At 61.2% G+C, this 11351-nt stretch overlaps 1 protein-coding gene across 1 annotated transcript; it reads left to right on the forward strand.

Moving 5' to 3' along the window:
• The first annotated feature begins 4078 nt into the window (after positions 1-4078).
• LOC134559716 (uncharacterized) lies at positions 4079-11183 on the forward strand. Its single transcript, XM_063414783.1, has 15 exons — positions 4079-4124; positions 4515-4546; positions 4937-4983; positions 5251-5424; positions 5498-5672; positions 6013-6154; positions 6761-7029; positions 7253-7399; positions 7555-7670; positions 7931-8064; positions 8215-8312; positions 8522-9238; positions 9295-9383; positions 10156-10343; positions 11101-11183. Exons 1-15 carry the CDS (start codon positions 4079-4081, stop codon positions 11181-11183), a joined length of 2457 nt encoding a protein of 818 aa, XP_063270853.1.
• The last annotated feature ends 168 nt before the right edge of the window (positions 11184-11351 follow it).

An 11351-nucleotide genomic window follows, 5' to 3' on the forward strand; every position in this document is an offset into this window, starting at 1 on the left:
TTCCAGGAATGAGGCAGGACCGGCCCCGGGGCTCCCACCCGGCCAGGCTGCTGTGTGAGAGACAGGATTGTGTGAGAGACTGGATTGTTGTGTGAGGGACAGGATTGTTGTGTGAGCTGCAGGAATTCAGTGTGAGCTGCAGGATTTCAGTGTGAGGGACAGGATTGTGTGAGAGACAGGATTGTTGAGTGAGCTGCAGGAATTCAGTGTGTGCTGCAGGATTTCAGTGTGTGCTGCAGGATTTCAGTGTCAGCTGCAGGATTTCAGCGTGAGCTGCAGGATTGTTCAGTGTGAGCTGCAGGATTTCAGTGTGAGCTGCAGGATTTCAGCGTGAGCTGCAGGATTTCAGTGTGAGCTGCAGGATTTCAGTGTCAGCTGCAGGATTTCAGCGTGAGCTGCAGGATTTCAGTGTGAGCTGCAGGATTTCAGTGTCAGCTGCAGGATTTCAGTGTGAGCTGCAGGATTTCAGTGTGAGCTGCAGGATTGTTCAGTGTGAGCTGCAGGATTTCAGTGTGAGCTGCAGGATTTCAGCGTGAGCTGCAGGATTTCAGTGTGAGCTGCAGGATTTCAGTGTGAGCTGCAGGATTTCAGTGTGAGCTGCAGGATTTCAGTGTCAGCTGCAGGATTGTTATGTGAGCTGCAGGATTTCAGTGTCAGCTGCAGGATTTCAGTGTCAGCTGCAGGATTTCAGTGTCAGCTGCAGGATTGTTCTGTGTGAGCTGCAGGATTTCAGTGTGAGCTGCAGGATTTCAGTGTCAGCTGCAGGATTGTTATGTGAGCTGCAGAATTTCAGTGTCAGCTGCAGGATTTCAGCGTGAGCTGCAGGATTGTTCAGTGTGAGCTGCAGGATTTCAGTGTGAGCTGCAGGATTTCAGTGTCAGCTGCAGGATTTCAGTGTCAGCTGCAGGATTTCAGCGTGAGCTGCAGGATTTCAGTGTGAGCTGCAGGATTTCAGTGTCAGCTGCAGGATTTCAGTGTGAGCTGCAGGATTTCAGTGTGAGCTGCAGGATTGTTCAGTGTGAGCTGCAGGATTTCAGTGTGAGCTGCAGGATTTCAGCGTGAGCTGCAGGATTTCAGTGTGAGCTGCAGGATTTCAGTGTGAGCTGCAGGATTTCAGTGTGAGCTGCAGGATTTCAGTGTCAGCTGCAGGATTGTTATGTGAGCTGCAGGATTTCAGTGTCAGCTGCAGGATTTCAGTGTCAGCTGCAGGATTTCAGTGTCAGCTGCAGGATTGTTCTGTGTGAGCTGCAGGATTTCAGTGTGAGCTGCAGGATTTCAGTGTCAGCTGCAGGATTGTTATGTGAGCTGCAGGATTTCAGTGTCAGCTGCAGGATTTCAGTGTGAGCTGCAGGATTGTTCAGTGTGAGCTGCAGGATTTCAGTGTGAGCTGCAGGATTTCAGCGTGAGCTGCAGGATTTCAGTGTGAGCTGCAGGATTTCAGTGTCAGCTGCAGGATTTCAGCGTGAGCTGCAGGATTTCAGTGTGAGCTGCAGGATTTCAGCGTGAGCTGCAGGATTTCAGCGTGAGCTGCAGGATTTCAGTGTCAGCTGCAGGATTCCTGCCTGCCCTGCTGGGGCTGCCTCAGCCAGGACGAGTGGCCCCAGAGCCCTCCTGGGTTTGCTAACAGGGATGGCCGGGGTGGTGATGGGGACCTGGTGTCACTGCCCTGTCCTGTCCCCGTCCTCTGGGAATGTCCCAGCCCAAAGCAGGGCAGGAGGAAAGGGCCGGGTTTGGGAATACCAAGGAGGTGGCGAGCAGCCCCAGGGCTGAGGGGGTTTAGGGGGAGCACAGGGAAAGCTGCCACCAGGAACCATCCAAGGGATGCTCCAAGGCTCTGGAGCCGGGCTGGGAGAGCTGGGGTTGTCCAGCTGGAAAAGGGAAGGCTCCCAGGAGACCTCAGAGCCCCTTCCAGGGCCTAAAGGGGCTCCAGGAGAGCTGGAGAGGGACACTTTGGATGAGGGATGGAGGGACAGGACACAGGGGATGGCTTCAAACTGACAGGGATGGATGGGATATTGGGCAGGAATTCCTGGCTGGGAGGGTGGGCAGGCCCTGGCACAGGGTGCCCAGAGCAGCTGTGGCTGCCCCTGGCAGTGTCCCAGGCCAGGCTGGACAAGGCTTGGAGCAGCCTGGGACAGTGGGAGGTGTCCCTGCCATACCAGGGGTGGCACTGGGTGGGCTCTGAGGTCCCTCCCAACCCAACCCATTCCACTTCTCTGTGATTTCTGTGGAACTCCTGAACACAGAACTCCTCCCTCAGGTTGGAGCTGATTGAAAACCCAAGGAATGATCACAGTCTTTAAGACTGGGAGGTTTTTTTGAGATTAAGGACCAGACATGGGCAGTTAAGGTTAAGGCAGAGGAGCATTCCCAGCCCTCCCGGCTCACAGCTGAGCTGGGAATGTCCCCAGGAGCAGCCTGGAGCTCCTCCACATGTTCAAGTTCAGGCTGGATCCTCCTGTGGCAGCTCCTGAGGGGGTTTCAGGGCCAGCTTTGATCCCCACAGGGACGCAGTGACCCCCAGAGTGGCCCTGAGGTGTCCCTGCCCTCCTGCTGCAGCCACCTCTGTCCAGCCAGCCCGGGGCAGGGGCTGTGTCCCTCCAGCAGCCTCATAGCAAACAAGTTTCTGTAATTTTACTGCCCCAACAGGAGCTATTTTTACAGTAAATCCTTCCAAAATAGAAACCAGCAACACCCTCGGGCGTGGGCCCAGCCCTGGGGCTGCAGGACCGGTTGGGGGACGGGGCTGGTGACAGGACACGGCTGGGGGTGACAAACCCCTCTTGGCACTGTGCCAGCAGCTCCAGGGGCCCTCGGTGAGGGCTGGGACCCCCAAACCCAGCCGAGAGGGGGGTGCAGCCCCGCTCCAGCCCAGCCACCCTCCCCTTTTCCCGGGATACACACTCAGGTAACGTTGGTGCTCACAGCTCCTCCAGGTTGTCGTCTCAGAGCCCCAGGAGGGATTTGGGGTCTCGTTCTTTGTGGCACATGCCCAGCAGCATTTTGGAGCATGATCAGGGGGAAAGCTGAAGGAAAGGGATTGGGATTGGCTGTGATCCAGGAGAGGCACGGGGGAAGCACTCCCCAGAGGATGCTGAGCCCATCACGGAGCTCTGCACCCCTATTAAATAACCCCTGAGCAGCTCTGAAGGTTTTCCCCTCACCAGGAGCACAGAAACTCCCAAACCAGGGCCTTTAACTCCTTCTGGGTTCACTTTGGGTTCAGCTGAACCCAGAGCTCGAAGTGACCCCTTACCGAGAAGTAGGAAACAACCCCAAAGCAAAACTGGGGAGAAGGAAAGGAGCCTGGCAAAACAGAGTTGAGAAACAGCCCCGTCACACCCCGTGCACAGAGCGACATCCCCACCCCGCACAGATAAAGTGCCGAGCACTGCCCAGCCCCTGCCCCAGCCCCGGGAGCTCCTTCCCAGCCCAATCCTCCCGTCCCGGAGCCAAATCCCCCTGGAGGAGGACAAGAAGAACTCGGCACAGCCACGGTAGGATTTGGGGGGGAAAAATGAGATGTGGGGGGAAAAATTCCTTGTGTTGGGGTCAAACGGCGATAAGGGATTGCTGTGAGCAGCCCCGAGGGAATTTCAGGAGCAGGGATTGGTTTTCTGTCAGGAGATCCCCCTGAGGGGTGGGGAACTCCTGCTGGGCTCCCCCGTGCCTTGCACTGGATTTGTCCCAGTCTGTGCTGGTGAGGGGCTGGGGGTGGAGGGGGACCCTGTCCCTGCAGGACAACTGTGGAGTTTATTTTAATAATGGGTGGGAAAACGCCTCTTTTCTGTTATGTGGGATTTAAAATCTCTCCCGCGGTCACGGGGGGTCTGTGTGGCATCACAGAGACTGGGTGGGCACAGCGAGACCCCTGACCCCACAGCCCCAGTGCTGGGTGACAGAATCAGCCCAGGACCTCCAGGGCTGTCCCCACACACTGACCCCGAGTGTGGAACAGCCCCAGCCCAAGGTTGGGTGACAGAATCAGCCCCAGCACCTGCAGCACCTCCCAGCAATTCCAAGTGTGGCCCGCGGCTCTCCAGACCTGCTCCGAGGACCAACCCCTGGCAGCAGCATCATGGTGTGGGCAGCGCCAGCGCTGGCAGCCACCACCCTCTGCCTCCGTGAGTCACATCCCGTCCCCAAAACCTGCCCCGGGACCCCCAGACTGCCCCTGGCAGCAGGGATGCTCCATGTGCTGCTCCTCATCCCAGCCCCGCTCCCAGGGCTCTGCCTCTGCTCCCCTCAGCACCCACAGGCTCTTCCCAGGAACAGATTCCCCACATTCCCAGGGATGGATTTATCCCTTTTTGTCTTGCACGCCCTCCTGGAGGGGCCGGGGGTGCTCGGGCTGGGGGCTGCTCTCTTCCCAGCGACCCACAGCATTCCCTAAAATGCTAAATTAGCCAAGGAAAGGCTCTTCCCGGGCTTTAAACCTGGGGCTGCTTGGGAGGACCCTGGCGGGCTGTCCATAATCCGTGGCTGCTCCTTAACCCGCTGCCGCTTCCTCGCAGGTGTCTGCACAGACCCGGTGAAAGCCACAGCGGTGAGTGCCCGCCGCTCTGCCGGCTCCTGCCGTGCCACGGCTTTCCCAAAATTCCTAAAATTCCCAAAATTCCACCGCTCCCCCAGCGCTCAGTCCAGGGTGGCACAGCCACCGCCCCGCTGCTGTCCCCTGTCCCTGTCCCATCCCTCAGCTCCACGCTCAGCTCCAGGCGAGCGGGGACAGAGCCAACCGAGTGTCCCCGCTCCCGAGAGTGGCTGTGATGGCTTTTGTCTCCACAGGGGCTGCTGCAGCTCCTGGCTGCTCCCTGGGGTCCCTGCTCCCACGGGCAGCAGTCTGGGTGCTCCAGCCGGGTCAGATTCCCTTCCCTGCACCTCAAATCCCTTCTCCCCTTTCCTTACCGGGGCTGAGCATCCCCCGTCCTCTCCCCAGGCTGCTCTGATCCTTGGAGCCGTCCTGGCCGGCGCTGAGCATCCCCGGTAAGTCCCAGCCCTGGCGGGGGCTCTGAGGAGCAGGGGAGGGTCCGGGGGGGTGAATTTGCGTTTATCCCACCTCTGCCGCTGTGCCGGGTCACTGGGGAGGATTTACAGCCCTGTGCAGCCGGTTCCGTGCTGGGATTGCAGCGGGCTGGGCTCCTGCAGGAGCACAAACACACCGAGAATTCCCCGTGCTCCAGCGGCACCCAAATCCCGGGACAGGGGAGCACCCACGGGCCGCGGGCTGGCAGCACCCTGGCACTGATTTAGGGGAGTTTTCCTGCCTCCCCTCGCGTCCAGCCCGGTGTGTGCCCTGGAGCCGGGCTCCATCCCCGCCGCGGATCCCGGGATCACCCTGGGCAAGCTGAAGCTGTGCCCGGCGCTGGCGGGGGCACAGCGGGGACCCCTCAATGCCCTGCTCCTGTCTGGGGGCACAGGGCACGGGTGAGGAGCCCTCTGCTCCCGGAGCGTCGGGCGCCCACCGGGATGCTGAGCCGGTCCTTCCCCTGCCTCCCAGGCATCCCTCCAGCTGGGACTCGCACACCCTGCGGGATTTGGGGCCGCTCCTGCTGGCCTTGAACCAGAGCACGCTGGGTTTGGTGGCCGAGGTAAGGTCCCGCCTCGGGGGGGGGGACATGAGCAGCAGGCAGGTCAGCTCCGAGCCTGGGGGACCCAGGATCCTGTCCCCCTCTGTCCCTCCAGACCCAGCACCCTCCATCCCTGTTCCCCCCAGTCCCAGCCCCCTCTGTCCCTGTCCCCCGCGGTGCCAGCCCCCTCTGTCCCCGTCCCCTCCCCGGCCCCAGCCCCTCTGTCCCTGTCCCCCGGTGCCAGCCCCCTCTGTCCCTGTCCCCCCGGTGCCAGCCCTCTCTGTCCCTGTCCCCCCAGTCCCAGCCCCCTCTGTCCCTGTCCCCTCCCCAGTCCCAGCCCCCTCTGTCCCTGTTCTCCCCAGTCCCAGCCCCCGCTGTCCCTGTCCCTCCAGACCCAGTCCCCTCTGTCCCTGTCCCCCCGGTGCCAGCCCCCTCTGTCCCGCAGGCAGCTCGGGAGGATTTCAGGAGGAGCATCGCTGCCGCCTACATCAGCCAGGGCCATTCCCAGCGGGAGAATTCCCTGCTCTTGCTCCGGGCGCTCGCAGCCTCTGCCTCCCCCCGTGCCAGGCTGAGGCGCAGCTCAGCCCGTGAGTGTTCCCATTCCCTTCCCTTCCCCTTCCCTTCCTTTCCCTTTCCCGGCCACTCCAGAGCTCTGGGAGGGCGAAATGCCCCGGGGCTGGCTGGCACCTGGGAGCTCCCAGGTGGTCCAGGCAGAACCAGGGATTCCCATGAGCTGGGGCAGCGGGGAAATGTCCTTGAAGCAGGGGAGGTTTAAAAGGTCTTACCTGGGAGCAGGGGTGTGGTGACAGCACCCGGGAAGGAGCTGGGACCGTGGGACAGTCCCCAGGCAGGGCCAGGGCCAGAGCAGAGGATGCTCGTGTGAGATGGAGCACTTGGAGTTATCTTTAACAGGACAAAGCACAAGGGGGCTGCAAAACACCACCAGGTTCCTCAGGAATAACTTCAGGGGACGACAGCAAATGAGGCACCTCCGTGGATCAGGGACCAGGACCTGGGAACAGGATCCACGGTGGCTTCAGCCACGTTTTTGTGATTCCCTGTCCTTCCCCAGGGCTCTTCCAAGGGGCTCCGAGCCCTGTGGCAGGACCAGGGCCAGGCGGGAAGGGGACATAAGGGACACAAGGGACACAAGGGACACACACCCTCTGCCTGACACCATTCCTTGCCCTCAGGCTGCCAGTCCAAGCCCATCACCGCCAGCAACATCGCCGACACTGTCCCCTTCCTGTCCCCCGAGGAGCTCGACCTGTGCCTGAGCAGGGATGTGTTAATAAAGAACCTGGAGGCTGTGCTGGAGCTGCCCCTCACCTCCGAGGCTATGTGGGTCCTGAAAAAGAAGGTGGATGAGGTGAGGGGTGACACTGGGCAGGAGCGGGGTCAGGACACACTGTGGGAGCAGGGATCGGTGGACAAGGGGATGAGGGTGCCCGAGGGGTCCTTTGCACTCATTCCTGCCCTGTTTTCCCATCCCTCTCCCCCTGTCCTGCCCTGTTTTCCCTTCCCTCTCCTCTGTCCTGCCCTGTTTTCCCTTCCCTCTCCCCTGTCCTGCCCTGTTTTCCCTTCCCTCTCCCCTGTCCTGCCCTGTTTTCCCTTCCCTCTCCCCTGTCCTGCCCTGTTTTCCCTTCCCTCTCCCCTGTCCTGCCCTGTTTTCCCTTGTCCCGCAGTTTTCCCTGTCGGAGGAGCAGCTGAGGCGCCTGGGGCCGCTGTCCTGCCTGTACACGGAGCAGGAGATCAGCCAGTGGCGGGTGACAACCAGTGACACCCTCCTAGCCCTGCTCAGCCCCTCGGGAGGACAGTGTGGTGATGCCTGGGTAAATCCACAGCAGCAGAATCCAGTGGGTGATGAGGAACCCAAACTGGGACTGTCCCCAGCCCAGCTCATGGTGGAGGCTTTGGGGGGTTTTGGGGGGGTTGGCAGCACTGCCATCCTTACCAGGAGCATCTCCCTTCCCCCCTGTGCCCTCAGGAGCAGCAGCTGCTCAGCAGCTCCTTGACGGGGCCCCTGCTCCAGGAAATGGGGGGCGAGCAGCTGTGCAAGCTGCAGGAGGAGCAGATCCAGCAGATCCCCGCTGCAGCCATCGGGTGAGCGGCTTCTTGGGGACACTGCTCAGCCCTGAGGGGCCCCGGGGCTGTGGGGAGCTGGGTGGGGAGGGTGGAAGAGCCCCAGCTCCGGGGTGGATTTCCCATTCCCCATCATCAGCACAGTGGGATCGCCCTGTCCCAGTCCCAGATCCCACCTGAGCCCCAGGGCTGCCAGCAGGGATATCCCACTCATCCCCCCCAGCCACCAGAACGATTCATCTGCAGTTTTGGGTGCTGCTGAGCTGTGCCTCCCCTTGCAGGACTGCGGGGCTGTTAAACATCTCCTCGTGCTCCCAAACCAAGAAGGAGCAGCTCTACGGGAAGGCCCGGGAGGCCTTTGCCAGCCTGGCCAGCAGCCCTGGCTGCTATTACTGCGCCCTCCGGCCCTACCTGGGTAGGTGCTTCCCCTCCACCCTCCCTCCCACCACCGGCTTCAGGGTCTCTTCTCAGCCAGGTCTGGAAGTGTCCAGAACCTCCCCAAATCCTCCCCAGCAGTGCTGGAAGGGTTTGCACAGCTCTAGGTGTCCCCTGTGCTCTCTTTAAGGTGGAGCTCCAGCAGAGGATCTGAAGGACTTGGCTGATGCTGGGGACATAAACATGGATCTGGACACCTTCCTCACCCTCAATCCCCAGGAATTCCAGGTACAGCCCTGGGATGCTGCTGTCCCTCTCCCCAGGGACGGGCAGGGCTCAGCAGAGGGGTCTGAGGTCAGAGCCCAACCCAGTCACCAATTCTCCTCTTCCTCACCTTTAGATTTCTTCTTTAGGAACTTCTAACTGCTGTGCAGCCCCCTTAGCAAAGCCTTTGGGGCTGCAGGGTGAAGGGAGGGGCTGGTGTGTGTGTGTTGCAGAAACTCAGCGTCACTGACGTGAAGAACCTGCTGGGGAAGAACCTCGCTGAGCTGAAGAGAGCTGAGAACGAGCCCTGGGTGCAGAGCTGGGTGCAGAGGCAGCCGCAGTGGGAGCTGGACTGTGTGCTGGGCATCGACCTGCAGGGAGGGCTGCCCGCGCCCACGGGGACAGCCAGCCCTGCTGGGGCCACCACCCTGGCCAGTGTCACCTCCAGGGTCACTGTCACCACCCCTGTGCCCACCATCCCGGTCGGTGTCACCTCCCCTGTGCCCACCACCCTGGCCAGTGTCACCTCCCCTGTGCCCACCACCCTGGCCACTGTCACCTCCAGGGTCACTGTCACCTCCCCTGTGTCCACCACCCCGGCCAGTGTCACCTCCAGGGTCACTGCCACCACCCCTGTGCCCACAACCCCAGCCACTGTCACTGTCACCACCCCTGTGCCCACCACCCCGGCCAGTGCCACCTCCACCGGCACTGTCCCCACCTCCCCGCACCCTGCCACCTCAGCCAATGTCACCCCTGTGTCCACCACCTCAGTCAATGTCACCTCCATGGCCACCAACCCTGTCCCCACCACCCTCCCCACTGTCCCCACCACCCCATCCAGTGTCACCTCCACGGGCACTGTCCCCACCTCTCCTCACCCCTCGCCCAGTGTCACTGTCACCACCTCCACTGCCAGCAGCAGCCACTCGACCCCTCAGCCGAGCACGGTCCCCTCCAAGACCCCTGCACACACTGGGGGTCCCCCTGTCCCCCCTGTCCCCAGTGCCACCCCCAGTGCCCGTCCCACTGTGACCACCGCAGCCCCCTGCTCCACCCACCAGGCTGCCACCACACACAGAGCCACCTCCCCCGGTGCCACCTCCCCCGGTGCCACCTCCCCCGGTGCCACCCTCCTGGCCACCAGCAGCCCCAGTGCCACCCCAGTCCCTGCTGTCACCTCCGGGGCCACCACCAGCGCTGGTGTTGGCACGAACCTGGCTGGTACCACCCACAGCACTGCCACCACTGTCCCCAACCCCTCCCCTGCTGCCACTGCCACCCACAGCACTGCCACCACTGTCCCCAATCCCACCTCTTCTCCCATTGCCACCTCTCTCCCTCATTCATCTGCTGCCACTGCCACCCCTGTCCCTCACTCCTCTTCTCCCAGTGTCACTACTGTCCCCAATCCTACCCCTGTCCCCAACTCCTCCTCTGCTCCCACTGTCACCCCCATCCCCAATCTCACTTCTTCTCCCACTGCCACCCCTGTCCCAAATTCCACCCCTGCTCCCACTGCCACCACTGTCCCCAATTCCACCCCTGCTCCCACTGCCACCACTGTCCCCAATTCCACCCCTGCTCCCACTGCCACCACTGTCCCCAATTCCACCCCTGCTCCCACTGCCACCTCTGTCCCTCATTCCTCTTCTCCCACTGTCACCACTGTCCCCAATCCCTCCTCTTCTCCTACTGCCACCCCTGTCCCCAACCCTTCCTCTGCTGCCACTGTCACTCCTGTCCCCAATCCCACCTCTTCTCCCAGTGCCACCCCTGTCCCCAACCCCTCCTCTGCTCCCACTGTCCCCGCTGTCCCTCACTCCCCCTCCGCCCCCCGGACCAGCCCGGTTCCGTGCCATCCCAGCTCCGCTCCGGGCCCCGCCGGCACCGAACCGAGCCCCGGGGGCACCGAACCGAGCCCCGGGGGCACCGAACCGAGCCCCGGGGGCGGCCCGGAGCCACCGGCATCCAACGGGAACATCAACCTGCGGCCCCCCGAGCACGGTGAGCGGCGGCTGCGGGACCGGGAGAGCCTCGGGAGGGACGGGGAGGGTGAAGGTGGATGAACCCCCTCGTTCCTGGTGGGATTCACCTCTGCTCCCACTGTCACCCCTGTCCCCTGTCCCCTCCTCTGCTCCACTGCCACCCCTGTCCCCTGTCCCCTCCTCTGCTCTACTGCCACCCACAGCACTGTCACCCCTGTCCCCAGGTGGGGATGTGGCTGACTCACCCTTATCCATCTCCCTGCCACAGCCCAGGTCAGCAGCAGCTCTAAACAACTAAACCAGCCAGAGGGTTAGCTAAGTTAACGATTCAATACCACCTCTCTCGCATTAAGTAATAGGTTAGCAAATATTAGAAATAGTAAACGTGATAAATAATTTTCCCTTATTAGCACACAGGCATAAACGTAAAAATTTTAAAGAAATGTGTGATATAAATTTATCTGGAGCTGCCTGCTGGTTCTCTTAGGGTGTCTCAGGGCCCACAGCCCTGCCCAGCTGCTCCACAGGGAGATGGAGAATAATCCAAATTATTTTTTTAACACATGCTCTAAACTTTTACTGAGAGAGCCCAGCCTGGGTACTGCCTGTGAAAGGGAACCCAGTGTCACTGGAAATTTTCTTACCTGGTAAGAAATTACCTGGCTTTAAACACCCAGTGCAGCTGCCATGAAAATGTGACACACGCACCAGAAAAGCTCATTTTTTATACCCAGTCACTTTGAAAGGAGGGGGTTGAAGCAAAAGGTTTTGTTACACAAAATGAAGAGCGCTTTCCTGGAGGGTGCCCTGTGTTCTCCCTGCAGGATCAGGATCCAGGCTCTCCTCCTGCCTCCTGCCCGTGCTGGCAGCCGCCCTGGGGACCCTCCTGCTGCAGGGGCTGCCCTGAGCCCCCTCCCCAGCACCTCCCACCCCGCAGCCCCCCCTCCATCCCGGGAAACAGCGCTGGGAGCCCAGGAAGGGAAGAGAATTCACCCACACTCGGTGCCAGCACAGGATCTGGTTGTTTTTGCCCGGAGGAGGCCGGATTTTGGCAGCCCAGAGAAGCCCCACAGGT

Source organism: Prinia subflava, chromosome 17 (assembly GCF_021018805.1).
Source record: "Prinia subflava isolate CZ2003 ecotype Zambia chromosome 17, Cam_Psub_1.2, whole genome shotgun sequence".
Classification (NCBI taxonomy): Eukaryota; Metazoa; Chordata; class Aves; order Passeriformes; family Cisticolidae; genus Prinia; species Prinia subflava.

Coding starts and splice junctions, on each gene's coding strand:
- LOC134559716 (XM_063414783.1), top strand. CDS start 4,079: ATGGTGTGGGCAGCGCCAGCGCTGGCAGCCACCACCCTCTGCCTCC. Junction 4,547..4,936: donor ACCCGGTGAAAGCCACAGCG/GTGAGTGCCCGC, acceptor TCCTCTCCCCAG/GCTGCTCTGATCCTTGGAGC. Junction 8,313..8,521: donor TCAATCCCCAGGAATTCCAG/GTACAGCCCTGG, acceptor TGTGTGTTGCAG/AAACTCAGCGTCACTGACGT.